Genomic DNA, 24899 nt, shown 5'->3' with positions numbered 1-24899 from the left:
ATAATAATAGTAATAATAGTAATAATAATAATAAAAGCCGAGCCTCGAAATTAGCTAGACTCGTATATTATATATATATTGATCACCGCAAGCGCAATTGCCCCGTCCAGTTCGGGCAAGCGGTCCTCCGCGCTATTTTACATGCAAGGCATTTGCTCCCGTGCTACGCCCACGCGGCTTAATTGCCGTTCGAACGCTCCTAGCTGTCCCTCCCATCCAGCAGTCCGGAACTCACCTTTTCGACTTGGTGAGGACGAAGCTGTGGGCGGCCGTCCGGCCGTGTTCGTCACTTAGCTGTATAACTCGCGCTGCGCGCTTACGGCTTCAGTATGGCGTTAGAACCCGGTGCGCTTCTTTCTCTTGTTCTCCTTCTTGGTTCCCTCCGGGCTCCTAGTCCCCTTCACCTTACCCAGGCATTTCCTCTGCTCCCTCACGCTCTAGCTCCAACGAAAGCCTATACTCAGTCAGTCTCTAAGCTCATAAGCCAGGTGACTATCCGCGCTGCGCTTTAGCAGTTTCCAAGCGCTCTCATTGCCGGCCAGGACCATCTTTAGGCGTGACTAGCTACAGTGCCCCTAGGCTATTCCTCTACCCTTCTAAGCAGCCAACGAAGCCATCTAGACCATGCTACCTAAGCAACTTACGCAGCCTAAGCAACCAATATTCCGAGGACTAAGCAATAGTAGTATCTATACTACTTTAGAGTCTTGAAGGCAACTAGCAATCGCTATTGGTTCTACTTAAGGAAGCAAATTACGATATCCTAGCGATATTAGAGCCCTGGATCAACCCGCAAACCAGATCAACCTACTGCCCTAGGAGTTGCAAGTACCACCTAGTGTACCCGCCTCGGGGCCGAACAGCGCTCTATATAATCAAAGGCTTTCTACCAAGCTAGTAGGACTACGAGTCGAAAGATAATTGGCGCTAGGCCCAGCTGATGGGCTCTAAGCCAGACCTAGAGATCTGGTTGATCTCTGACCCTCTAGATTCAAAGGAGGTCCCAAGGCCCTCCTTAGAAGACCTAAGCCAAGCTTACCTACTATTCTGACAGGGGACTTAACCTATATCACCCACTATAGGACTACTATAGCCGAGAGGAATACTAAGCCGAGGACCTACTATATCTGGCCTTATAGTAGGACCTCGATCTTCGGACCCTCTCAGGTACAACAACCAGGGAACCACAGGGGGCCTAGAGGGATAGACCCTTAACCATTAACCATGTTTGGGACTCTAAAGGCTTACAAACGATGTACTATAGCATCCAGAAGCGGAGGAGGTCAGACCACTACCCATAGGTCCTCGAAGCCGACTAAATACCCTAAAAAGAAGCGCTATCCCCTCAAGGCTAGTGCTAGGCCATGATGGATAGGAGGAGGGTAGAAGCAGAGGCAACTCTTCTTCTAAGGGCTATAGGCCTTGCCGACCAAGGTCTATAGGGCCTGCTAGCCAGGGCGTCAACGACAGAGGGCCTATCACAGACCTTTGACTGGTTAGTAGGTCAACTTCAGAGAATTGCAGAGGCTAGTACCCTCCTATAGAAGCTAAACAGAGGGTTCCAAGCCCACTGGTGGACCTAGGAGGTCCAATACGCTACTTAGGAGGCTAGAGAGGTCGAAAGCACCTATAAACATGCCCCTAGTGACTTTCTTAAACGAAGGCTCAATCAGAGCCTCCGTATACAGTCAGCAACCTGTTGGAAAGCCAACAGCCACGATTCCACGGTGATACGCTTTATGGGTGCCGTTAAAACAGTGAACTTTTCGAGTACCCGGGACCAGCCCAGAATCTGTCCATTGAGGGTTCTGTTCTTCTCCTTCTCCAAGTTGCCTGGGTGCCTCCTAGACTTATGTAACAGCTGTGTACTACCCCTGATCAGGGTACGATACCGGCAACCCAGTTTCCGAATTTCAGGTGCCTTCACTTGTAACGGGCTGGGCCCGGTGCGAGCCTCGGCGACTCTGGGCCAATACCAAGACCCCTGATGAGGCTATTCCCACTCGCCCCACAGCACACCGAACCTTCTAGCAACGCGCTCAGACCAGCGCGCCTACGAGGATAAGTATGCTTGCGAGCTACCAAAGTCTGTCGTCTCTCCTTTTCTTCTCCAAGTTCAGTGTACTCGTAGAGTCGTCATCAGCTAGTTGCAATATACTACCTGAGACCGTTACATCACTTCCAACACAACCATATAGCTAGCCCAGACAAGGACTTAGAGGTCTACGCTACAGAAGGCTACGGCAGATTCCAGCCTTCTATATAAGCTAGAAAGATAGGCCCGCACATGTAACGGTCTCAGGTAGTATACTGCAACTAGCTGATGACGACTCTACGAGTACACTGGAGGAATGAAAGAAGAGATGTAAGACTCTGGTAGCTCGAGAGCCAATTTATCCTCGCAGGTGTACGCTGCTAGAAGGTTCGACACTGTAGGTCGAGTGGGAATAGCTTCATCCAGGGGGTTTGGTGGACCGTGCTTATACGGGAGCTGGCCGAGGGTCATCGAGGCCCATCTCGGACCCAGCCCGTTACAGCACAAAGAGCTTCCTACCCACCGAGCCACCGAAACTGCCACCACTCTATAGAGACCCAGGCGAACCAGACCTTCCGGCCTATAGCCAGAAGGCCAAGGCCCTTGCAGCGAGGTTCTTCCCAAGCCTACTAGCTAACCTTAGCGATATCCTTGATACTACCTTCGACTAAGCCTCCGACCAACCATAGTTCGAGGTTCGGAAAGAGGTTACTATTAGAGATATAGCTAGAGCCCTCTCAGAGGCTCATCCTTAGAAGGCTCTGGGGGAGGACCTTATACATACAGGCCTGATAAAGGCCTATGGAAGGCCACTATTCCAGATCCCGGCAGTGCTCTACACCAGGTGCCTAGAACTACAGTGATATCCCCCAAGATTCAAGAGGGCCAAAACAGTGGTTCTAACGAAGCCAGGGAGATCTCCGGCTACGTACAAAACTGCCAAAGGCTACAGGCCTATAGCCCTCCTACCTACCTTAGTGTCACAAATGAATTAACGAGAGCTAACAGCAGCGGCTTACTTGCAGAAGCCAGTTGGGAACGTAGGACGTTCCGAGCCAATCACTTAGGACCAATCGGAACGAGCCCTGGAGGTGCTCCAGAGACCTCTCAGGAGCATGAGAGAGCACCAAGTGCAAGGCCAATCAGAGGACGCTCTACGAGGCTCTCGAGAGCACCGTAGAGCATTTGCTCTAGGTGGTTCTAGAGAGCATGAGAGAGCAACCAAATGTATCTAGTATTTAGTCACTCGTTCTAGAGGACTCTAGGAGTTCTCCAGTAAGCAACTCAAGTGCAAGTTTGTCAGTACCCTTGGACATTGCTTGTTGTGAACCCTTTGGCTTCACCGAACCTCACCCCGTTGTCAAGTATAACCTTCAGGAGTCTCTTTCAGAAGTTAGGTCTTTGAGATTTGTCAAACTTAGGGAATGTACTGGAGGCTATAATGGCTAGGAGGGTGGCAGAGGCTGCGGAGTGGAACGGCCTACTACCTGACAAGCAGATGGGTAACAGGGCTAGCCGATCCACTGAGCTAGCTATACGGCTAGTGGTTACTCAGATCCAGGAGGCTTAGAGACAGGGAGCAACCACCTCCCTACTATAGCTAGATTAAATATCTGGAGCCTTCTATGCAGTCAATCATACAAGGCTACTAAATACCCTCCGGGCCTGTGGCTTCCCTGAGTAGCTAGTGCGGTGGACTAAGGTCTGGCTTGAAGATAGGACGGCTACACTCTACTTCGACGGCCAAACTCCAGAGCCTATACCAGTCAAGGCTAGGGTCCCACAGCGCTCCCCACTATCCCGATCCTTTTTATCCTTTATTTGATTCCCTATATAGGGCGTTGAAGGAAAAGCATCTAGGGATAGCTATAGTGGGCTTTGCAGACAATACTAACGTCCTGGCCTTTAACCGAGGGCCTTAGACTAATTGCCGGTAACTAGAAGAGGCCTGGAAGACCTGCCTACAGTGGGCCGAGTCTAGAGGGGTTGTCTTTGCCGAAAAGAGAAAAGAGCGAGCTAATCTATTTCAACAAAGGTCCCACTCTGGGCGAACGGGCCGGGTGTGACGAATCTCAAAACCCCAACTTCTGAAAGGGACTCTTGAAGGTTTAATTTGACAACGGGGTGAGGCTCGGTGAAGCCAAAGGGCTCACAACAAGCAATGTCCAAAGGTACCGACAATCTTGCACTTGAGTTGCTTACTGGAGAACTCCCAGAGTCCTCCAGAACAAGTGACTATATACTTGGTAGAGCGTTCATGATCGCCCATGATCGCAGTCTACCAAGAGCTATCCTTGATCGCCTTAGGTAGCCAGCTACCCAAGTCTACCCTTGATCGCCCGGCCCCCACGGCTACCGTTTGGGCCTCGTGCGGTTCCTGCACTTCCTTAGGGGAACGATTGGCTCTGGGGTTCTGTCTTGTGCCCCACTGGGCCTGTACATATGGTTGGTTCGTGACACCGGGCCGAGATGAGCTTCTCTAGCGGGACAGCCTGTGATGAGATTGATGTGAGTGGCCTGCTACATGAGACTAGAAGTATAGGTTGGTCCTATCCTCTGAGTTGTCGGGGTATCCACACGTCGACTCGCCTAACACTATGCAGTATATTGGCGCCCTTGCTGTCAATTTGAACAGTAATCTCCCTGATGGGGATCCGATGCCTTGTCGGCCCGATTCGAGGCCAAGAGCCGCGAATGAATGTGAGATGATAGTCGCAGTCATTGTCGCGGACGAGGGAGTTGGCAGCGGCGTTGACAAGCAGAGTGGAGCAGAGCTCACAAGTCCCCCCGCTGGCACGGTGTCACGGGTGGGCGCAACTGACCACTGCGTAACAACCTCAAAAGAGGGACCGTGGTTCGAACTGTCCAGTCGAACCAGGAGTTGCGCACATGAACCTCACGCTGTCACTACCCGTGACACACGGAGCCGAGCCAACGCCTGGGAGGTGAGCCCAGCCTTGAGCAACACTCCTGGAGTCCGGCGGGGTTGATTTGGCAATGATCTCGCGAGATCGATGGCTCCGCACCGTCCGCATAGCGACATGGCGCAGGCGGATGCGAGAGAAAAAAGGCAACAGGAAATCGCCGAATCGGACAGTCAAATTTGAGGACCGGAGGCCTCATGCTTTGCCCGATACTGGCCTCACAACCTACCCGAAGCTGAACGCTCTGCCGGCTGTGTTAGCCTTAGCCGATATTTGGGATATCGAGGTTATGATGTCGAAAACCAGCGCATGTATCCCGGATTACGAAATCAGGAATGCTGACCTGTGTAGCCGCAGACGCTAAGGGTGCTAAGTTACAATACCTAAAGAAGCGGTGTAAGACGTGGGGAAAGCTACCTGTAGACAGTTCTTAGTCGGTTGGCTTGCAGCTCGGGAGGCTAGGTGGCGTCCTGGGGTACACTCTCTCTGCTCACCGTGGCGGCTCCATTTGGTAATCAATACACCTTTAGGCAGCCGCGGCACAATAACGTAGCAGGGGGTTGCTATCCACAGAGATGACTGACTTCCATTGCAACCAAATTCTTTTTAGTGCACAATACGGTATCCAGCACTCTTTTACTGACATCGAAACCCGCCCTCTTCGCCGCTATGGAGCCCAGACTCCGCCAGACCCGTCTTCAAAAATGGCCACTTCTTGTAGAGGCCCAAGCACTAACCGATTTTAATACCGACGCATCAAAACAGGAAACAGGGGATAGCGCACCCTCTTCAAGCCCCGACATCCACCTTCTTCCCACCCGCCTCCTCCGCTCCCATACCAAGCTCACCAAGAAAGATCATACCCTCCTCCTCCTAAAGCAAGCCAGGCTGCAAGCTTTTGGCACCCTCAGACCCTCCAGCTACACATCAGCCACATCCGCAACCCTCATCTTCGCCCAGGCCGAAGCCGGCACGGCAGTGTGTATCCACGACTCCGGCCTGCTCCTCACTTGCGCCCACTGCATCGCCGAAACTGGGGCCGAACTCGATCTCTCCAAATCCCACCTCCTCCTCTTCGCCTCCGGCACTGTTGTCACAGCGCAATGCACAGCCTGGGACCTCAAACGCGATCTGGCGTTGCTACAAATCACAGCCGCACAACGCCCGCCAGGAGGACAAGATAATTCCGGGTTGAGCCAACCGCACTGGCAGTTCCCTTCTCTCGGAATCGCGGACCGATCTCCCAAGGTCGGCACAAAACTCGTCTGCATCGGCCAGCCTGGGAGCGAAGACCTGGAGTGTGAAGAAACGGGCGTGGAAACGGGGTACGAAGTTCTGTGTGTCAGCGAGGGGACGTTTAGGGGTTATGCGGACGGGCAGGACGTGCAGGATAATGAGGAGATTGGGGCGCTGATGCACAGTTGTTGGACGTATTGGGGCCATAGCGGGGCGCCGCTGGTGGAGAGGACGGCACGGATGGGAGAGATGTTGGTAGGTGTGCATAGTTCGTGGGATGACGAGACGGGGATGAGGAGGGGTGTTGGTACTGAGGCGATTCGAGACTTCTTAAGGGAAAGGGTTGATTTGGGGTGAGGCTATATGAGGAGGCGGTTATGTTTCAGCCCTACTGCCACGTCCTTGTTCAGCGGCCCGATCAAGCGGGCGTTACCCGAAAGGCAATATCTGAGGCACTGCGTTCATGTTACCGTTACTACTGCCTTTGCTCTGTCTCCTGGAGATTGGACTTTCTACTTGCTCGAATCACAAAAATCCCAGGGCTTCCTTCCTCGAAGTACTCTTCAAGTCCAGGTATGGCGCTTCGCCCAAACTGCACACACGGTCCCCCACCCGAGGATGGTTGTAATCGTAGGTAGCGCAATGCCACGTGCTTCTGTTGTCCCAAATTGCGAGGTCGTTCGGACGCCACTTGAAGCGGACTTGGGCGTCGTGGTTCTGCGTGACCAAGTTGAACAGGTAACCGAGAAGGAGGTCGGACTCGTCCTTGGTGACGCCGTTGATGCGTTTGGTGAAACCCTTGTTGACGTAGACCGATTTCCATCCGGTCACGGCTGTGCGTGTTGAACATTAGCGACAGCAAAGTGCAACGCAAGACGGGGCTTGTGACGTACGGTTTGTCCGGATTACAGGGTGCACAGCTGTCAGAGAGTCTCCGTGGTTCAGCGGATGTCCCCTGATGCCCTTTCTCAGGGGGTTTCCCAGTCTTTCAGCCTCTTCCAGGAAGAACCTGGCATCGTGGGTTGCGGTCAACCCCTCCAACAATGTCTTTAATGGGAGCGACAGTCGGTCGTAGATCTCGTACCCAGACGCCCACAAAGTGTCGCCGCCTGTGGGAGGAAGAGTGTGGATCTTCAGCATGGCATAGTCGGACGGAACCGGTTCGAAAGAGATGTCAGTATGCCAGCCGGCGGACGCAAACCTGCTGACATCGGAATGGTGGTGTATGAGACCACCGCCTTTCTTCTGCTTCTCGCTGCTGATGACGGAGATCTGGTCGCCTAGCTCCGACCCTTCCTCGGTCAGGGGATGCACATGGAGGCCGGATGACTCGGGCTGGCGCAACGTTAGCGACTGGGTTTTGAATGGGACTTGAGGATGTTTTGCATATTGCCTCAGGGGCATCGGCGAGGGCATTGAACAAGACGTACACATCCGGTAAGCTCAGTCAGCCGCAGCATCAAGTCCTTCATCTGGTCGGGTGTCACATGCTGGTTTCGGAGGAAAACAACACCACGTTGAGAAACTGATAGAAGGAATTAGGCCTTGGGGCATGGAGGACATTTCGATGGAAACGGACCTGTGACCGCTAGGTCTCTGATCACATCATCGCCCCCCTTCAGTAGGTCCGTCACTTGGAGATTTTCATACTCCCTTCCGATCACGGGCGTTAGATCCTGATGCCTGAATTTGTCCAGTGCGCCTGCGTAGGGCAGAGGCTTCAGCAGCCTCGGCCGAGCAGTCGCGTGCCCGCCCACAACGTTGCTGTCCGCACTCTCCTGGTTGTCCACGAGAACCCTGTGAGCTGAAGGCATCCTGAGAGAAGGGTAAACGCGGCTTTGATAGCGTTCCGGGTGTTGTCAGGGAAGTAAGGATCGTAGATGTGTACTTTAGTGATGCGGGTATCCTTGCTCGCTGGATGGGCCTAAGGCATCAACAATATCACGCTTCGTGATGGACTGGGTGGGTGAAACTTGGAGCTCGAAACGCATCACCAGGACTCCTGAAATACTTTTAAATGTACACGTGGGACTGCCGAATCTGGTGGGTACAGGAGAAGCACACGCGGCTTGGAGGATTGAGCACGTCATCGACGACCAGTCTCAAAGCGGAATGGAACTCGGGAGAGTACCAAACCCCCTCCCCACAGCCCTCACAACAAGTTACGCCTAGTTGAGACAAGCCTCCGATGGCCTTGAGGAGATGCAACGGCAGCACTACTGTAGTAGGAAAGGTGGTGAACAGTGATGATGGAGCTCGGATCGTGTATCACGGCTTTCTCTGCCTTGGTAGTTGTAATCCCGATGTCGTTTGAATCTATCCCGATTACGACATTCACCGTCGGTTAGATAAGATGCGGGCCGTTGGTTGACCAAGAAATAAGTATCTGCTCGAGTGTGCATTCTCGACCGTTGGGGTGTCGCTCTTAACTTGAAGATCCACATACCGCCCGACCAGCCATCCAACCACGAGCATGGCAACCACACAAGATATTGAGGCCGCCCCTCAAACGCGTCCCAGTCTCGACGTGGCCTCCCTCAAGGCGCCGGCAAGAGTCGGACGTGAGGAGCTCGCCGACATTGTACCGCCTCACGATTCGTACGAAGGCAGACATCGGTTCGATCCAGAGGCCAAATGGACAGAGGAAGAAGAACGTCGCGTTGTGCGCAAGACGGATTTCTATCTTCTCTCTTGGCTCTGCCTTATGATGTTCGGCCTGCAGCTCGACCGCGGCAACGTCTCCAATGCGCTCGCCGACGACCTGCTCAAGGATCTCAACCTGACCAGTGACGACTACAACAATGGCACGACGATTCAGCTACTCTGCTTCCTCACAGCCGAGTTCCCGGTCCAGTTCTTGACCAAGAGGTTCGGCTTCAAGTGGGTTCTGCCCAGCATGGTACGTGCTGCACTCCCGTACTTGTACTCTAATATGTCGTCGGGCTTGCAAACTCACCGGGATACAGATGCTGGCATGGGGAACCGTCAGTTGGGCCCAGGCATGGATGCACGACCGGACGTCTTTCTACCTGGGGCGCGCCTTTATCGGCCTGTGCGAGGGCGGCTTCATCCCCGGCGTCATCCTCTTCGCGACTTACTTCTACAAATCCAAGGAACTGGCCATGCGGCTGGCCGCCTTCTGGTCGACGTTGAATGTCGCCCGTGTCATCTCGGCGCTGCTGGCTGCTGGCATTCTGGAGATGCGGGGGATCGGAGGAAAGCCGGGGTGGTTCTGGCTGTTCTTGCTGGAAGGTCTCCTGACGGTTGTAATTGCTCTCGTTTCGTTCCTGTACCTCCCTGCTGCGCCGACCGAGTCCAAGACTTTGCTGTGGCGTAAGGGCTGGTACACAGAGCGAGAGGAAGTGATCATGGTCAATGTAAGCATGGATATCATAATTTTTATACACCGAGTCTGGTACTGACGACGAGCAGCGTATCCTTCGCGACGACCCGGCCAAGGGCCTCACCGCGCTCAAGGAACCCGCCACTTTCAAAGACATCCGCGAAGCTTGGAAGGACCCTTCGATGTGGGGGCTCTATTTCATCGGCCTTGTCGCATACATTCCAGCGACGCCGGTCCAAGCCTACCTCACCCTGACCCTCAAGCGCATCGGCTTCTCTACCTTCAACTCCAACATGCTCACCGTCCCGTCGGCTGCCCTACAAATCATCACCATGTTGACTCTCGCGTACAGCAGCGACTACTTCAACGAGCGGACTCTGCACATCATGTTTGGCGAGTTCTGGATCATGCCGCTGCTCATTGCGCTCTTGACGCTTCCTGACGGCGGCCGTGAATGGTCCCGCTTCTCCCTCATCACACTCATCTCGGGTTATCCGTACTTCCACCCCCTGGTGTCGTCGTGGATCTCGGAGAACACGTTCGACGTCAAGAAACGAGCCATCACGGCCGCGACTTACAACGTCATCGTGCAGATCGGCTCCCTTATCGGGTCCCAGATATACCGCTCGTACGATGCGCCGTACTACAAGCAGGGCAACGCGGTCCTTGTCGCCATTTGCGCGCTGTCGCTCGTGGCCATGCTGGTGCAGCGACAGGTGCTCGTGTACCTGAACAAGAAGAAGGAAGAGAAGTGGTCGCGCATGAACGCAGAGGAGAAAGCTATGTACCAGGCAGACGTCGTGTCTCGCGAAGCCGAGGGCAATAAGCGCCTCGATTTCAGGTTCGTCGTCTAGGTTTGGGTGGAGAGGCGTGTTGTGCGGTTCCGTTGTTGCCCAGTGGAGTGAGGCTGCAGTCAGCGGAAATCACATGTTTTCTCCAGTCGGTACCTAGACTGGTGATTTTTCCCGGCACTAAGTATGATGCCATCGTGGAGCCAAATAGCGATACACCAGGATATGACCCATGTTCCTCCACAGTGCCGCACTTAGAGTCCCATCCTCTCGGCTGTCCCCGAGAAACTGTCTGAGTTGCCTAATTGGGTATCCTCTCCCGAGCAAGCATGACGCTACTGACAGTTATCGAGTGGTTTGAGCAAAGCACCTCCTGATCCTGCGGGATGAGGACGTCGAACTGTGGATCACACAGTGAGTCGGCATCTCAACCAATTCGCTGCCACAAGTTCAAGAACTTCGTCAGTACCTTACCTTCCTGGTGGCCAACCCTTGACCAACTCCTTTCAGCCTCCAACCAGTGTCCTCGGAACATCCAATCACTCCAGCGCAACAACCAACCACAATGGCCTGGGAAGAACCTCGGAAGACGGGCATGCAATACCGTCGCCTGGGAAACTCTGGCCTGCATGTCTCGGTGTTGGGCTTGGGTGGATGGCTCACGTTTGGCGGTCATGTCGAGAACGGTCAGTATCAGCTCAACAGAAAACTGGATAGAGCTGACACACTCCAGAGCTTGCCTTCTCATGCATGAAGCAAGCCTATGACTGCGGCATCAACTTCTTCGACACTGCTGAGAGCTACGCCGCAGGCCAGTCCGAAGTCGTCATGGGCCAGGCCATCAAGAAATACAACTGGAAACGCAATGACATTGTCATCAGCACGAAGCTGAATTGGGGAGGTGCTAATGGTGAAGTGCTGGTCAACAACCATGGACTAAGCCGCAAGCACATCATCGAAGGCTTGCGCGCCTCACTGAAGCGGCTGGACTTGGAGTATGTCGACATTGTGTATGCGCACCGGCCCGACCGCCTGACGCCCATGGAAGAGACGGTCCGCGCATTCAACCACGTCATCGAGCAGAAAGGATGGGCCCTTTATTGGGGAACAAGCGAGTGGTCAGCCGACGAAATCGCCGAAGCTTGTGGGATTGCGAAACAGTTGGGCCTTATTCCGCCTGTTGTCGAGCAACCGCAGTATAGCCTGCTGGCAAGGAAGAAAGTGGAGGGCGAGTTTCAGCGGTTGTATGCCCGCTTCGGCATTGGCTTGACGACCTTCTCGCCCCTGAAGTTTGGCTTGTTGACCGGGAAGTATGATGACAGTCCTGATGCGCCCCCTCCTGGGTCCCGGTTCTCGGAAACCAGAGACAAATTTGGGGACTTCGTGAGGAACTCGTACCAGAACACCGAATGGCAGGATACAATCAGGAAGGCAAAGGAACTGAAGGTAAGCTTTGGCGCTAATTAACGTCCATTGGGATCCGATAGCTAACATCTGTTTAGCCAATTGCAGATGAACTGGGCATAACTCGGTCTCAACTTGCACTGGCATGGTGCTTGAAGAACCCGAACGTGTCTGCCGTTATCACCGGGGCATCGCGGCCGGAGCAGGTTGTTGAAAACTGCCAGGCATTGAAGGTACTCGAGAGACTCACGCCAGAAGTCATGGCTGAGATTGATGGTATAGTTGGGAAGATCGAGCGAGATCCAGCGAGACAAGACTAGGCTGTCCTAAAGAGCCCAACAAGGGGGAAACGGCCAAGAAGGCCGCCATCACAACCCCTAATGCTTGACGCCGGATATGGTTGTGAGCATCCAAGGTGTGAGATGGAGATGCGAGTTCCAGCTCAAGGGTAACTGGTGCTCAAGACCAAGGTCTTCCTTTATAGCCGGAACGATGGTGCCCTCGTTAAACTTCCACACCAACGCGCTGTTATGACCTGCCCATGCCGCACCCGTCCAGTATGTGTTGCGGGAACCCTGTAGTGCCAACAGCTCAGCGTAGAAGCCCTTCTTGATGTCGGCGGCCCCGACACGCACGTTGAAGGGCATATGGAACGAGGACGCCGAAAATGTGACTGCGTCCCCCGCGGCGGCCGGGATTGCCCCCGCCTCGGCGAGCGTAGCCAATTGTCTGCGGACTACGGCCTTGCCATCTTCATCCGCCACCTGGTCAGTGGGAAAGCCCACTCCGAAGTAGAATTCGTCGGGGGTTCCCGTAGCACGAAAGGCGCGGCTGCCCGGTATAAGAGGCTGGTGGAAGGGTGTAAAGGCGCCGACATTTGCCAGCGATCGGCTGTTCCAGCCGGGAACGCGGGCCACGCCCGTGAAATAGCCAAGGGAGGAGAACCGGGAGAAGAGGGCCCGCTCGCTCCGGGAGAGATCAAAGGACTTCAAGCTCTGAAGAGTCGGCGGGATGGCGACCAGCAACTTCTTGGCTCTGATCGTCTTGACCATTCCGTTCTGGGAGACGAGCAGGGTGACGCCGGTCGAGTGGCGGTTGACGGCCAGGATCGTGGTGCTCAAAAGGACGCTGGAGCCCAGTTCCTTGAGGGCGGCATCGTACAAGCTCCGGGTGTTGCCGGTGCCTGAGACAATAAGCTGGCCGAATGTGCTGCGTAGAAAGTCGGGGCCAAAGTCTTTGATGCCGTACAGAGCCGGCACCTTCGTCTGGTTGCCGAAGTGCCAGTTGAATCGGGCCATGATGGGAAGCAGAGCGGTGAAGTTGTACTTTGCGGCAAGATCTCCGATTGGCATGTAGAGCTCCTCGGGAACTGGGTCGGGAAGGAAATAACCCTGGTCAAGCCATCCGTACTTGCTCAGGACATTCTGGGAGTACGCCTTGGCCGCTGCCAGAATGGCCTGTTGGGCGCCTTCGTCTGGGGGTGGGATGGGAATGCCTAGCTCAAAGTCGTACAAAGTACTGGGCGGGCTTGCGCTTACGGAGCTTGTAGGCACTCCCAGGCGGGCGAAGTAGCGCTTGACGACATCTGTGTCTTCAAAGACGCTAACGCCAATGTTGTTAACGACGCCCGTCTCCTTGTTGATGTAGGTCTCTGCGTGACCGCCGATCTGGTCTTTCTTCTCAAGAACTAGGACGCGAGCACCTGCGTCCTTCAGTTGGATTGCGCTGTGAATCCCACCAGAGCCGCCGCCAATGATGGCAACGTCGACATCAATGGTAGCATTCGAGTAGCCTGACCCCTCGATGCTTGCTGCGCTTTTCAGCCATAAGGCCAAGACAAAGCCGAGTTGTGGCGACTTCATGGCGTTCAAGAGGCAGGTGAGGTACCGTAACAGCAATGAAACAACAAATGGCGAGGTTACAGGATAACTGGCTCAGTCTGTTGGATGGTAGGGTGCAAGTGTTCCTTGAGGGGGCTCATGCTGCGCCGACTGGAGGTCGCTCATATAAGCACCTGAAGTCTAGCCCACATATGCAGTTTAGGGCTCGTTATCTAACCCACAGAGGTGCCTTTGACGTTTCCCCGCTTTGCTTCTTAACAAAACTTGATACAGTGGCATCCGTGATCGCTCGTCAACTTCCAATCTCGGCAAGCCACATCGTCACCATGTCTTGGAAACTGGCAAACTATTAGCGTCCTGCTTCTATGTCAGCCAATTGGCAAGGTCGTTTCGTTACTGACTCGGAGTCTCGGAGTTCCCTTCACATCCCATCACTGATCGGAGCTCCGGCGTCGTGCACCAGACACACATCCCTCCCTTTTTTCCCTGCTCTGTTGCGGATGTTTGAAAGCTCGCGCGCGGTAACCCTCTTCATAGTCCTATCACCTTCCCCCAATGTTGGGAGCGCTCAAGTTCCAAGAAAGACAACAACATAAAGGAGAAGATTGATGTTCAGGGCGCTTTATGTTTATTACCTTAGTTCATCGCGATTTCATAGGGCTCTCGGATGCTCGCTCCACCAGGCCAACATTTCTAGTTAACGCAACTCCGCTTTAACCCAACGGAATCCTCTTGTATACTGAGTGATCGTCGTCCCTGCACGTCGGAAAAAGCAAGGGAATATGTCGGCTGTGGGTTGACGTGAACACACCGCTACTCAAATTCATGTTCCGGCCAGCCACCTACACAAGAGAGGAGGGATGCTTCATTTACGCCATGCACCCACAAGCGGCTGGTTGTTGAATGCCGCCATACCCCAACACGGTCACGATATACTCAATCTGTCTCAGGTGAATTGGCTGATCATCTCCTTCCTTGTCTCAGGCCCAGACTGGGCAGCAGTAGACTGTGTCCAGTCAGGCCCGTAGGGCTTGACCACTTCTAAGTCTTAACTCCCTAAGGTAGTAAAAACCAAACTGCAACAATGCCCCTTAGGGATAAGCACAAAATGGTCCGTCATTTCCATCTCGAGATGCGTCTTTTCCCCATGCAACGCGACCCCAAAGCGATCCATCAGCCGGGCGAGCAGAATCTTCAACTCCATGGTCGCCATGTACTGGCCGGAACACGTGCGTGGGCCCTTGCCCCAAACCAGCATCATGTCCTGCAGCTCGGGGGTCCCTGGGTTGATGGTGCCGTCGGCCTTGATCCAGCGGCCCGGGTCAAACTTGTCCGGATTAGGAAAGTAGGCTGGGTCGCGTTGGGTTGTGTAGGCTTGCATGGATACGAGGGTCTAGACGCAAGAAGAGAGTTAAGGTCAGCATGGGGTGAAGGCCATGAAGTTTGCTGAAAGGGGGGAGTGATGTGTGTAATCACCTTCGCTGGCAGATTCAACCCAGCAATATTGGTGCTATGGTCTGTAGTCTCCCTCAACGGGCCGCTCGGCTGGGCCGGGTGGAGCCTCAACGTCTCCATGAGAACGCCGTTCAAGACAGGGAGCGTTTGCAGCATCCGATAAGCGAAGTTGGTTTCCCTGGCGCGCGAGGTGCGTATCTCGGTCTGTAGTTTCTCTTGCCAGTCTGGGTGGCAAGCCAAGCGGTAGAGGGCATACGCTCCGGTGTTACCAGTGGTATCGACCGCGGCAAAGGTCAGGTTCGAAACCTCGGTGCTGATATCGGCATCTGGGAGGGGCTCAGCACCCGTCTCCGGGTTGCCGGCAATGAGCTTGGTAAGGAGCGTGCGTCGATTCGAAGTGCGGCCGTTCAGTCTGAGGAACTCCTCGAAAGCGTCATTGCCGTACTTGTATACATAGTCCCCAGAGGTCATGAACTCCTGCAACGCTGGAATGGGCAGCATGTTAAGGGTGTGATATACCAGCGGGGCGATACCCTGGATAAACCACACCGGGTATGCATTGTCCAAATGTTTGACGTAAACAGGGGCGTTCTCCTGGCCGTCAAACGCACCAAACGACTTGCCCATCAGGACCTCACCTATATTCGAAGCCGGCATCAGTGGACAGGCACCGTAACCACACATGACATAGCCGATGATCGTCAACATACCAGCGACATCGAGGGCCATCATCCGACAGAAATGCAGCGCATCACAAACCTGCCCGGCCTTGTTTTCGATGGCGCCCACAGTGCGGTCGATGACGGACTGGACCAGGGGCTCCATCTGCTGCAGCGAGCCCGCACTGAAGATATGAGCCATACGCCTGTGGCGCTCGCGGTGCTCGCCGGCGTCCTTCATCTGAAACAAGCCGCGCTTGCCAAAGTAGTCGTAAATCGGGCCCTTGATGCACGTAGATCCGGTCCCGTAAATGGGCTGGACGGCCTCCCGGCAGGAGAATGACAACTCGTTTGGGGCCAGGCGCACGACAGGGCCGTATTTCTTATGCAGCGCATCCACGGTGCGAGCGCGGTAGCCCGACATGTCGACGAAAAGGATCCATTTGCTGGTGAGGCGAGCGAGAAACGGACCAGGGACAGACGAAGGGATTGGCGACGCGAGGACGTTGGAGATGATCTATTTACGCCACATGAGTCGAATGCTCTTGTCGCTATCCCACGGGGACGGGATACAGAGTCAGGGGCCAGAGGGCACTCACAGTCCAGATAATGTTTCCCGCGAGTACAGCAGCCACGGTAGCCGCCAAAGCCGGTACTGTTAGGTACGACTCCAACGTCATATTGCGTCTCAGGATTGCGTCCTCGACTAGTACAGTTCTCGATGAAGAACAGTAGTCAGAGACGCCTGCGGGGAAGCAGTTTCCGGAGTGCGGGCCACATGCTTGGAATATTGCATGACCAGGTATATACGAGCTCGAGGCGACGTTACATAGTGCCTCCGAAGGATGAGCTTCTTCTGCCGGGGTCAACCGGCGGAATTTCCGATTTGATCCATAGCTTCACCTTACCTGCTCTAGCTTACTTGGTCTCCATGCAACAGGGATCATAAGCGATGTCCCCGCCGAGAGGCCAACAGAGCACTCGACCGGTAACGGGCGATGTTCCGGATGAGCCGCGTTGTCGGGGAGAGGCGGGACCGGCTGCTTCATGTCATAGCGAGCGGCTTTGGGGCCTTGAATGTTCACGGTGGCAAGGTAGGTAGGAGGTAGGTCGAGGTGGAATCATAAATTGAGTTGGGGTGCGGCAATGCTCTGTCCGGGGACGGAAGACGAGACTTACGCGCCTGGCGACGGGGGTTCTGCGCCATGGTGTCGGAATCGATCCATCAGTTACCTTCTCAACTGTTTCGTGTCGACACGGGTTGTGAGTCAAGATTGCCCGTATCTTGTCCAGGAGCCGGGTAGCCATCATTGCGAATATAGACGTGTTGGTGAGAGAGATGCAGCACAGGCCTAAATCAAACACCCACTTCTCCCACTTGCTATCATCCCAACCCGCAGCATCCCGCATCACGCCGGCCTCGTTCCCGCCAAGCGTACAAACACCACCCAACTCCGCCGAGCGGCCTCCTGGAGAGGAACTTGAACCTGAGCTAGCGGGTCTGAACAACATCGGACTCCAGGCGCCGCGCATGAGCATTAGCATGTCACCCACCTATGTGGCACGAGCGCCAGCTCTGTTCGTCGCCCATCCTCCCCCCTTCGTCGCTATGCCGCAAGCCTCCCCCCGCCAACAGTGAGCAGAAATGTCTGGCTCAGCGGCAAGGTGTAGTTCAAGGCCGCTGCTCTGCTCACGCCTTCGTCGCCTGTTGCTGTCCAATCGTGAAGCTTAGGAAGTCCTCTATTGGAGAGACTAGGTACCGTTTGAATCATTGGCGGACTCGGGGCGAGTGGAATGGGTAGGGAGGAGAGGAGGGTTGTAGTAGTGGAGCTTGGGTGTTATCGCCTTCTGGACTAGGAGAAGGGCGAACGCCTGGGGTAGCTCCGGTAGAGAGGGGTGAGCGGCCTATTATCAAACGGGAGGCGTTCTATGGTTGCGGCCTTGTTGGCTGCGATGTACGGGTCGATTATCAACTCCCAGAGGGTCTGCCAGGTGGTTTCTTGGTCCTTCGGGTTAGAGGAGTAGGTGCAGAGGGTCAGGGCCAGGGCCGCGGTGTACCACTCCCGTGCGGGGCGGTTGGTGTTGTAAAAGCGTGTGAAGGTTTTCCGTAAGCGAGTCAACCGCCGCTTGGTTGATCGCCTGCTCGGAGTGCCCCCCAGAACTGGAAGAAGTCGTTGAGCTGCGTGATGGCGGCAAATGGGATGGCCGACAGAAGAAGTGCCCGGCGCTGGTAGCGATGTTTCTCGTTCAGGACTGTGACGGTCCCGGAGGGATCAATGAGGGCGGTGGCCTTGAGGTGCTGAGTGCGCATTTCAATGGTGTATCCCGAGGAGTAGTCTAGCACCCAAGAGGGGAGGGTGGTGCAAAGAGCCGAATTTGCAGTGAGCTCGCCAGCGAGAATGGAGTGGTAGGATCGACTGCCATACGCGAGGGCTATGCTCCATCGGTCTCCAAGGGACGGCAGGATGTAACTTTGTGCGTGTCGATGAAGATGTCAGCCACCGGTCTGCCGTATTGCGGCTTGAATGGCAGAGCTTGGCCATCGCTCGCCATACCCAGCAGTGCAAACACCTTGTCACGCGGGTCGGTGCTGGCAAAGGAAGCGTAGGATCCCATCATCAACGTTGCGAGCGGCAATGGGTTCATGGTCAACACCTGGTGCCGCATCATCGACATATACGCGGCAATTTGCAGTGTGAGGAAGAAATAGGGGCCCCCGGCATCCCCGTTCGAGGATGCCTTGGCCGACATGGCGTGCTTGACTCGGCGCGACTGCTGACCACTGCGGTTGACCCACTCGACGAAGCCGCGGAGAGTTTCCCAGTCCAAATATATTCCGCGCACGATGACATGGATCTCGTTGGATATGCCGACCTCGTGGACAATCCATATGCGCCGAAACCATGCGTGGCCGAAGAGACGCCTGACTGCGCGGTGGACAAGCGCTTCTTTTCCCGTGAAGAACAGCATAGCTTGCCTAGAAATGGCCCCGGAAAATTAGCGTACACGATTAACGTCCGGAAGAGCCTGCGCGTGGCAGCAACCTCGTGAGCATTGGTCGGCTCGTCAGTGTCTAGCAGACCACTGTGCGGTGGGCGGATTGGTGGATGTCCTTATCAACGGCAGCTGCACGTCCTTCTCCGCCGTGCTGGACTGGTTTGACGCATATTGTGTCGATTCAGAGACAGACAGACACAAAGATGCTCTGACCGGAAACAGCAAGTCTTCGACGGCGACTGTAATGAGCCGCCGCTTGCCGTTGACATCAATGGGAATGAAACCAGTATTTCCTTTCGGGCTTGAGAAGTCGGATGCGTCGCGGCGATTCCAGTGGACTGTAGGTATAGATACCAACTGGCAACTGTGTCGCTTCTGCTGCACGGCGTCTGCCCCTGGCGACTCCTTTTTCCCAGCGGCCTAGAGGAATCGAGACAAGGTCATGCAGCCTAAGCAGGATGGTGCGGACATTGAAGTCGCTCGTACTCTAGAAACGGCAGGCCGACAAGGCGAGCATCAGGACTACATTCCAGAAGCGACCCAGCCGAGTTGAGGACCTGCGACGAGAGAATGATACTCAAGCCCCAGCAAGAACGCTGCGGCCATCGCAGTGCGGAAGCGGTATGGCCAAAGCAACGGAAAGCGCGGCTAGCAAGCCGGGCAGGAAAAAGGCGCGCAGCTTCCATTCCAAGACGGCGACGCTGTTGAGGAAGTCGTCATCCGTTCCCATCCGGATGAACCTGTCGATCAGGGATGTATAAATAAACGGAGGTGCCAGAAGACGATGTATTTGTATAAGGTGATATTCCTGTAGGTAAGGGGAAGAAAGAGAAGAGGAGACCCAGGCGCGAAGCACAGAATAAGAATGAGATACCACTTTGTCGTGTCCCCTAGGGTCCAATCTAGGGCCGGTGCTACTATCCCGCCGAATGCCGACCCAACGACGCTAGATATACCGCTGTGATAAAGCACATTGGCGATGACCTGTCGAGGATATTGGTCGGCCCTTTGGTAGCGTCGTTGGAATGTAAATTAAACAGTTGGAGAAGTTCTGTTTCTTTTTTCTTCTTTTTTCTTGCTTTTCTTAATTGTTTTCTGGGTTGGCAGGAGGCGGAGAATATTGTCCGGGCGCCTTGTGCGGCCGACATGATTTCTCTTTTTCGTTTAACGCAACCAACCAGGTGAATTGGCTTTTCTACGGGCGTGTTGGAGGGGAAGGCAGCTTCCTAGGCATTTCCTGGGAACGAGTAGAGAAAAAGGCAAAGGCAAACCAAGTTTGAAGGATGCTCAGTGAGTAAGGTAACCAGCGAGACCATCTGCGTATATGGCAACTGCGGAGCAGTGCGCTGTATTTACTGTACGGATGTGACCTTGTTCCATCACAAAATACACTGACTGTGGTGTTCTTATTTAAACCATGAGAATCCACCGAGTTTAGCTTCGTCTGCGCGTGGAATTTGGCTGCAGGCGGCTAGGCATGTGGATCAACTCACACCGCTCCTCGAGTCCAACGACCAGCCACTTGACGATATCTGCTTGGCACCTCGAATTTACGCCACAAAACCTTAAGGGTTTGTATCGGGCTGTCAAATCTCTACAGCCATTGAGAAACATTGAATTTTGTTTCGAGTGATTTGCCGCTGCGGGTCTTTAGATCGAGCAACCCCTTCCGCGGCGAGCTATGGCTCTGTTCCAAGATCTTGGATCATGGCTGCGGTCTGTCCGTCGCGACGGCTTCACCGACAGCCCGGTCTCGGCCATTCAAAAGCTCAAATCGGTACCCCGGCCACTACGGGATGCGGACAAAGAGGGCCTAGTCGGCGCAGTTCTCACCATGAGCTCGAGTCTACACGTCGCCCTAAGCATTCTTCGGGAGCTGTTGCCTCAAGAACAATCCCGAGAACGGCTTGGCGAAGTTCTGTGCCCGACGCTTGGCCACCTCCGGGACTCAGTCCAGAGCACGCTATCGGCGTTTGAGCAACCCATCTCAGCGCCATCAACAAGGACAGACGTCGCGCCCCGAGTCAATCCGCCTCAACCGCACAGCAGCAGCACACAACTCCTGGCGCCCCAGCCGATGACTACCGCAAATCTGCAGGCTCCTCGGCTTACTACGCGGTCCCCGGATGGAGGGCAGCAGCAGCAAACCGAGACAAGAACCGAGAGGTTTCCTCATCTTGGCGACCATAGCAGCGACGCTCGTCGTCTACATGTTGAGGCTGACATCAATAGCGGACCTCAGACGCAGTTGGTACAGGCTCTACAGGCAGAGATGCGCGTCCAAGCGGCTATCCATGTGGCCATTGAGTCGCTTGAGTTCGCCGAGACACAGTTAAAGGTGGTCAAGGAGGTCAACCAGTTGCATGGAGGCAGTAAGTGACACCAGATTTGGTTCAGCTTTGCCTGCCGCTGCTGTTTGGAGGCCCCTGCATCATCAAACTCGCTATAAGCTTTAGTACCAGCGCTGTTAACCACAATGTAGGCGTCGACCTTCTCCAACAGAATTTCTATGAAGGATACAACCGCCTGCTACTGAGGGCCCTCGAATTGCAACGGCGCGAGCTTGGGCTATCGACCGGGGAAAACTTGAGCTCGAATGCCCCTACCAGGGGCCAGCTTCCATACCGGCAGCAGGAGGACGTACAAGCGAGTCCTAAGCAACACCAGTCCGTCTGGTTCCAAAACATCTCCTTAGCCATCCATTCCGCGGCGCGAATTCCGCGAAGCAACGGAATGGATCATGCTGCCGCCTCAGAGCGGCGACCACTTGGACGGAGAAACACGATCCAAGGGATCAGACAAGAAGGTAAGGGCCGCCGCGTTCAACACCGTACCCCCGACACGGTTGATCGAGCCCATGCTAAGAGACACAGGATCCAGAGACTCTGCCGCGAGGCCACCTTTCAAAAGGCGATTGTCTCTTGCAGATGAGCTGGCAATGGTTGGGGAAGACTCCGAGAGCGGGTACCAAGACGAGACTTCGGACGGGGCAAATTCCGCGAGCGAGCTGGAAGAGTCGTACCTCGAGTCCCGCAATAGATCTCACCGTGTCACATCCAGAGAGGTCGACACCAAGGACTACAGCACAAATGGAGACGACTCTGGGGAGGAGAGCGCGGATGACAGTTCGGATCACGAGGACAGTGGCGATGAGACTCTCGACGCCATGAAGAGCTTGAACGGTAGTCGAGCTGCCACCACGGGCGTCAACCGATCGCGAAGTAGATTGCCGAGACTCCAGCAACCGTGTAGGTAAACACATCAAATTAGAACTCTACATACAGCAAGGGACATGCCAGAAATAATGCCACTATGAACGGACCGTGTCTTAAAGCGCAGCCGGGGAGTTTCTCTTCTGTCCTTCGCCAATCGATAGACTACAGTGTTCGCTGATCGGCTAGATGGATAGTGGTGACATCAATATAGTCCCCTAAATACGCCCTCCGCCTTTCCCGCTCCGCACAAAAGCAACAAGCAGGACATGATTCTCTTATTGTAGAATATAGTTGGCAAGCAGCCCCATCCGGTTTAGGAATTCCGTTCCGCAAGGGATCTCGATGGGAGGGTCCGAATTGAGAAGCTTCTTGCCATGCACACAGCTCGACAAGAGGAAAAGAACCAGGCCACTTAGCTCGAGCACCTTGATCCCGCCTGCTACCCTGATGATCTGCAAGGCGCCCGCAAGGTGTGTTGCAGCCATGGACATGTCGCGAATCGTGATCTAGTCAAGCAGAAAAGTGAGCGACTGACTCTCCCATACCAGTTGGATAATCACTGTGGTGACTACATGTGAGAATGCATATTCAAGGAAAGGTAAGGTTACCTACCTCGTCACACGCCAGCACCAAGGCCTTGCTGACCGCCGTCCGGCTCGACAATAGCCCTCCCGTACGGATGGTCCCTTGCAGATCCCGGACCAGGCGCAGCTTGTACTCGATGGCGAGCTCGGCGTATTCGGTCTCCTGCTGGACCATGGACAGCCAGCGGCAGGCCGAGAGCAGGGTGCCCCTGAGGATCTCGAGGTCGGTCGATGATAAGATGGCCCAGTTGTCGCGGACTCGTCGTCGGTGCTCAATGCCCAGACCGTTCAGGATCGGGCAGCGGTCGCATATTGCGGGGCTGACTACGCGCATGTCTGGCCCCGGCATTGTCAGGTATGTTGTTGTTTTGAAAAGCCAAGTGTCCAAGGGGTGGGGTGGAGGTGATTGATAGTGGACAGTACTTGCAATAGTTGAATAGATAATGTTCCCTGGAAGTGAGCAATCTCAAAAAGCTCGCCAGGGGCTCGTGTTCGAAGGCGCTTGAGATAAAGGCCGGGACCGAGCTGGGGTGCTGGCTGGCAAGGTTCCAGTTTTGAGTTGGGGAGACGGTGACCTTTGGGGGTGTTGTTGGTGATGCCTTCTTCTGCAAGGCTGACTTAAGAGCAGTATAACGCGCGACTTGGATCCTCCTCACCCGGGCATGTGCAGTCCGAGCCGCATGGGAATGGGCCTCGCGCCTCAACCGGGGCGAGTTCTTCTGGCTTGGATGCATTATTGTGATGAACTCCATGCCGGGCAGCGGTACTGTCTCGAATTGCTTGGTAGAGCCTCTCTCGGTTCAGTTCCACGGATGTTGAGTTACATGAGCATGATATCTGGCTATGGAACAGAAGGGTGCTTGTGATTATTTGTCAGCGCCAGCCTGACCATGGTCAGGGGCTCCCACTAGAGCCACGGGTCCGGCTCCCACTAGAGAGACGGGTCCGTCTCGCTTGAGTCATCGCAAAAGTGTATTAGTCACCACAACAATGCATCTAACGCGGCCACCTCCCCGCGACTTGTCGAGTCGATTGGCTAGCGCATGAATTGCACTCTGACCTTCGCATGCATCTCGACGTACATCTGCAATCCGGTTGTAGATGTCTTGCCTTGTAGCTAGCGAGCCGCTCTGCCGTACGAGTGTCTGGATCTCCTTCGGCGAGATACCAGCATTAGAGAAGCTTGCAAGCTGTGATGTACCTCCAGGGAGTTGCCGATGGACTGGGTGGGCCGATGGGTGCTGGCTGGGCTCATGGTTGTGTACCGCAAAGCGTTGATCGGGACGATGCTTCAGGGTCCAGCCGCCATCAGTCGTCTCTTTTGCTATAACTGAAAATGGGTAATGCATCTTCCGAGTTGTTGTTCTTCTCTGACGCTCCCTATCGTTTGGAGGATCACCTGACCGATCGCATGCGTAGATGACAGTTGACGTGCCATTTTTCTCTTTCGTTGACCTTAGAGTCGTAAAAGCGTAGCCTCTCGGCTTAGCCCACGCATTGATTGACTCAAATACGGCCTGTCGAGACTCGAAATAGCGTTCGGGAGGAAGGCAGTCGTCTGGGAAGGTGGCCATGGTGATGGCGCCGGCTGTGGTGTTGCGGGCACGGGGAGGTGGCCGCGTTAGATGCATTTTTGTGGTGACTAATACAGTTGTTCGATGACTAAGCGACACGGACCCGTGGCTCTAGTGGGAGCCCCTGACCATCGTCGACCGCAGCGGGCGCCAAGAGGTGCTCCTACCATTGCGGGATTAGCATCGAGTATGGAAGCCGATAGGCACAAAACGAACATAACCACCTTCGCACTCGAGCATTGTGACCATTTTAGTTAGCTTGCACCCGGGGCATGATAAAAAAACGCTAGTGAAACCCCCATTACTACATCTTTGAGCCATTTAACGACAAAGCCCAATGCTGGCCAATCAGAGCCAAGAACCTAATCCCCTTGCATTGCACATGCATCCGCGCCGCCATAGATTTCCCCAACTTTCCCCTTCCTCCACAACACTGTATCCGGTAGCTGCAGTACGTGACACGATGGCTTCCGCGATCGCCCGCAGTACAAGGGCAACACTCACAGATTAGGCAAACGCGAGAATCGAGGTTCTCACGCTTGAACTTGCTATGGTCGACGGGACAGCCGAGTTCATCGGCGTTACCAGAACAAATGTTGCTCGCCATGTCCGTCGTTGTATTGTCGCGTTGCAGTCTGTTTTCTAGTGTAACCCGATGATCCGAAGGTGACGAATTTTCTGCAGGTGTTTGATAACGCAAGGTTTATGCGTTGGCTGTGCTGTGTGGCTTAAGTAGTGGTTAAATGCAACGCTTCCTTTTTATAGAGGTTTGATGTAGTAAAGTATTGAACAGAGGGCGCAAACAGTGGACTGACCAGCTGGAACTTGCGCAGCCGGGAGG

The 24899-nt window shown here is 54.6% G+C and overlaps 9 protein-coding genes across 9 annotated transcripts; 4 read left to right on the top strand and 5 right to left on the bottom strand.

The window, feature by feature from the left end:
- The first annotated feature begins 5532 nt into the window (after positions 1-5532).
- On the top strand, positions 5533-6772 carry N657DRAFT_648385 (trypsin-like serine protease). The gene has a single exon (XM_062793508.1). It carries the CDS (start codon positions 5629-5631, stop codon positions 6550-6552), a length of 924 nt encoding a protein of 307 aa, XP_062644782.1. The 5' UTR covers positions 5533-5628; the 3' UTR covers positions 6553-6772.
- Positions 6637-8241, bottom strand: N657DRAFT_133309 (taurine catabolism dioxygenase). The gene is made up of 4 exons (XM_062785881.1): positions 7775-8241; positions 7626-7720; positions 7089-7530; positions 6637-7028 (listed from the first exon to the last, which is right to left on the bottom strand). Exons 1-4 carry the CDS (start codon positions 8007-8009, stop codon positions 6721-6723), a joined length of 1080 nt encoding a protein of 359 aa, XP_062644781.1. The 5' UTR covers positions 8010-8241; the 3' UTR covers positions 6637-6720.
- Positions 8242-8610: 369 nt separating this feature from the next.
- N657DRAFT_601740 (MFS general substrate transporter) lies at positions 8611-10383 on the top strand (the record flags this gene model as incomplete). The annotated part of the gene is made up of 3 exons (XM_062790110.1): positions 8611-9094; positions 9162-9572; positions 9628-10383. Coding segments are annotated over exons 1-3 (1593 nt in total), but the record flags the coding sequence as incomplete, so codon positions are not given.
- Positions 10384-10894: 511 nt separating this feature from the next.
- N657DRAFT_578803 (voltage-gated potassium channel subunit beta-3) lies at positions 10895-12053 on the top strand (the record flags this gene model as incomplete). Its single annotated transcript, XM_062789345.1, has 3 exons — positions 10895-11015; positions 11063-11775; positions 11832-12053. 3 exons carry the CDS (start codon positions 10895-10897, stop codon positions 12051-12053), a joined length of 1056 nt encoding a protein of 351 aa, XP_062644779.1.
- Positions 11830-13744, bottom strand: N657DRAFT_648384 (FAD/NAD(P)-binding domain-containing protein). Its single transcript, XM_062793507.1, has one exon. It carries the CDS (start codon positions 13593-13595, stop codon positions 12111-12113), a length of 1485 nt encoding a protein of 494 aa, XP_062644778.1. The 5' UTR covers positions 13596-13744; the 3' UTR covers positions 11830-12110.
- A 552-nt stretch (positions 13745-14296) lies between these two features.
- N657DRAFT_648383 (cytochrome P450) lies at positions 14297-16423 on the bottom strand. Its single transcript, XM_062793506.1, has 4 exons — positions 16288-16423; positions 15740-16205; positions 15051-15667; positions 14297-14967 (listed from the first exon to the last, which is right to left on the bottom strand). The coding sequence occupies exons 1-4, from the start codon at positions 16366-16368 to the stop codon at positions 14623-14625; spliced, it is 1509 nt and encodes a 502-aa protein (XP_062644777.1). The 5' UTR covers positions 16369-16423; the 3' UTR covers positions 14297-14622.
- Positions 16424-17804: 1381 nt separating this feature from the next.
- N657DRAFT_683129 (uncharacterized protein) lies at positions 17805-18658 on the bottom strand (the record flags this gene model as incomplete). Its single annotated transcript, XM_062796542.1, has 2 exons — positions 17805-18121; positions 18244-18658. The coding sequence occupies 2 exons, from the start codon at positions 18656-18658 to the stop codon at positions 17805-17807; spliced, it is 732 nt and encodes a 243-aa protein (XP_062644776.1).
- Positions 18659-20173: 1515 nt separating this feature from the next.
- On the top strand, positions 20174-21986 carry N657DRAFT_673782 (uncharacterized protein). The gene is made up of 3 exons (XM_062795709.1): positions 20174-21057; positions 21168-21491; positions 21559-21986. Exons 1-3 carry the CDS (start codon positions 20367-20369, stop codon positions 21939-21941), a joined length of 1398 nt encoding a protein of 465 aa, XP_062644775.1. The 5' UTR covers positions 20174-20366; the 3' UTR covers positions 21942-21986.
- N657DRAFT_648380 (uncharacterized protein) lies at positions 21958-23633 on the bottom strand. The gene is made up of 3 exons (XM_062793505.1): positions 22912-23633; positions 22513-22820; positions 21958-22406 (listed from the first exon to the last, which is right to left on the bottom strand). The coding sequence occupies exons 1-3, from the start codon at positions 23216-23218 to the stop codon at positions 22176-22178; spliced, it is 846 nt and encodes a 281-aa protein (XP_062644774.1). The 5' UTR covers positions 23219-23633; the 3' UTR covers positions 21958-22175.
- Between the last annotated feature and the right edge of the window lie 1266 nt (positions 23634-24899).

Source organism: Parathielavia appendiculata (assembly GCF_033297405.1).
Source record: "Parathielavia appendiculata strain CBS 731.68 unplaced genomic scaffold N657scaffold_13, whole genome shotgun sequence".
Classification (NCBI taxonomy): domain Eukaryota; kingdom Fungi; phylum Ascomycota; class Sordariomycetes; order Sordariales; family Chaetomiaceae; genus Parathielavia; species Parathielavia appendiculata.
Note: the sequence above shows the minus strand (reverse complement) of the source record. Positions and strands in the feature narration are given on the sequence as shown.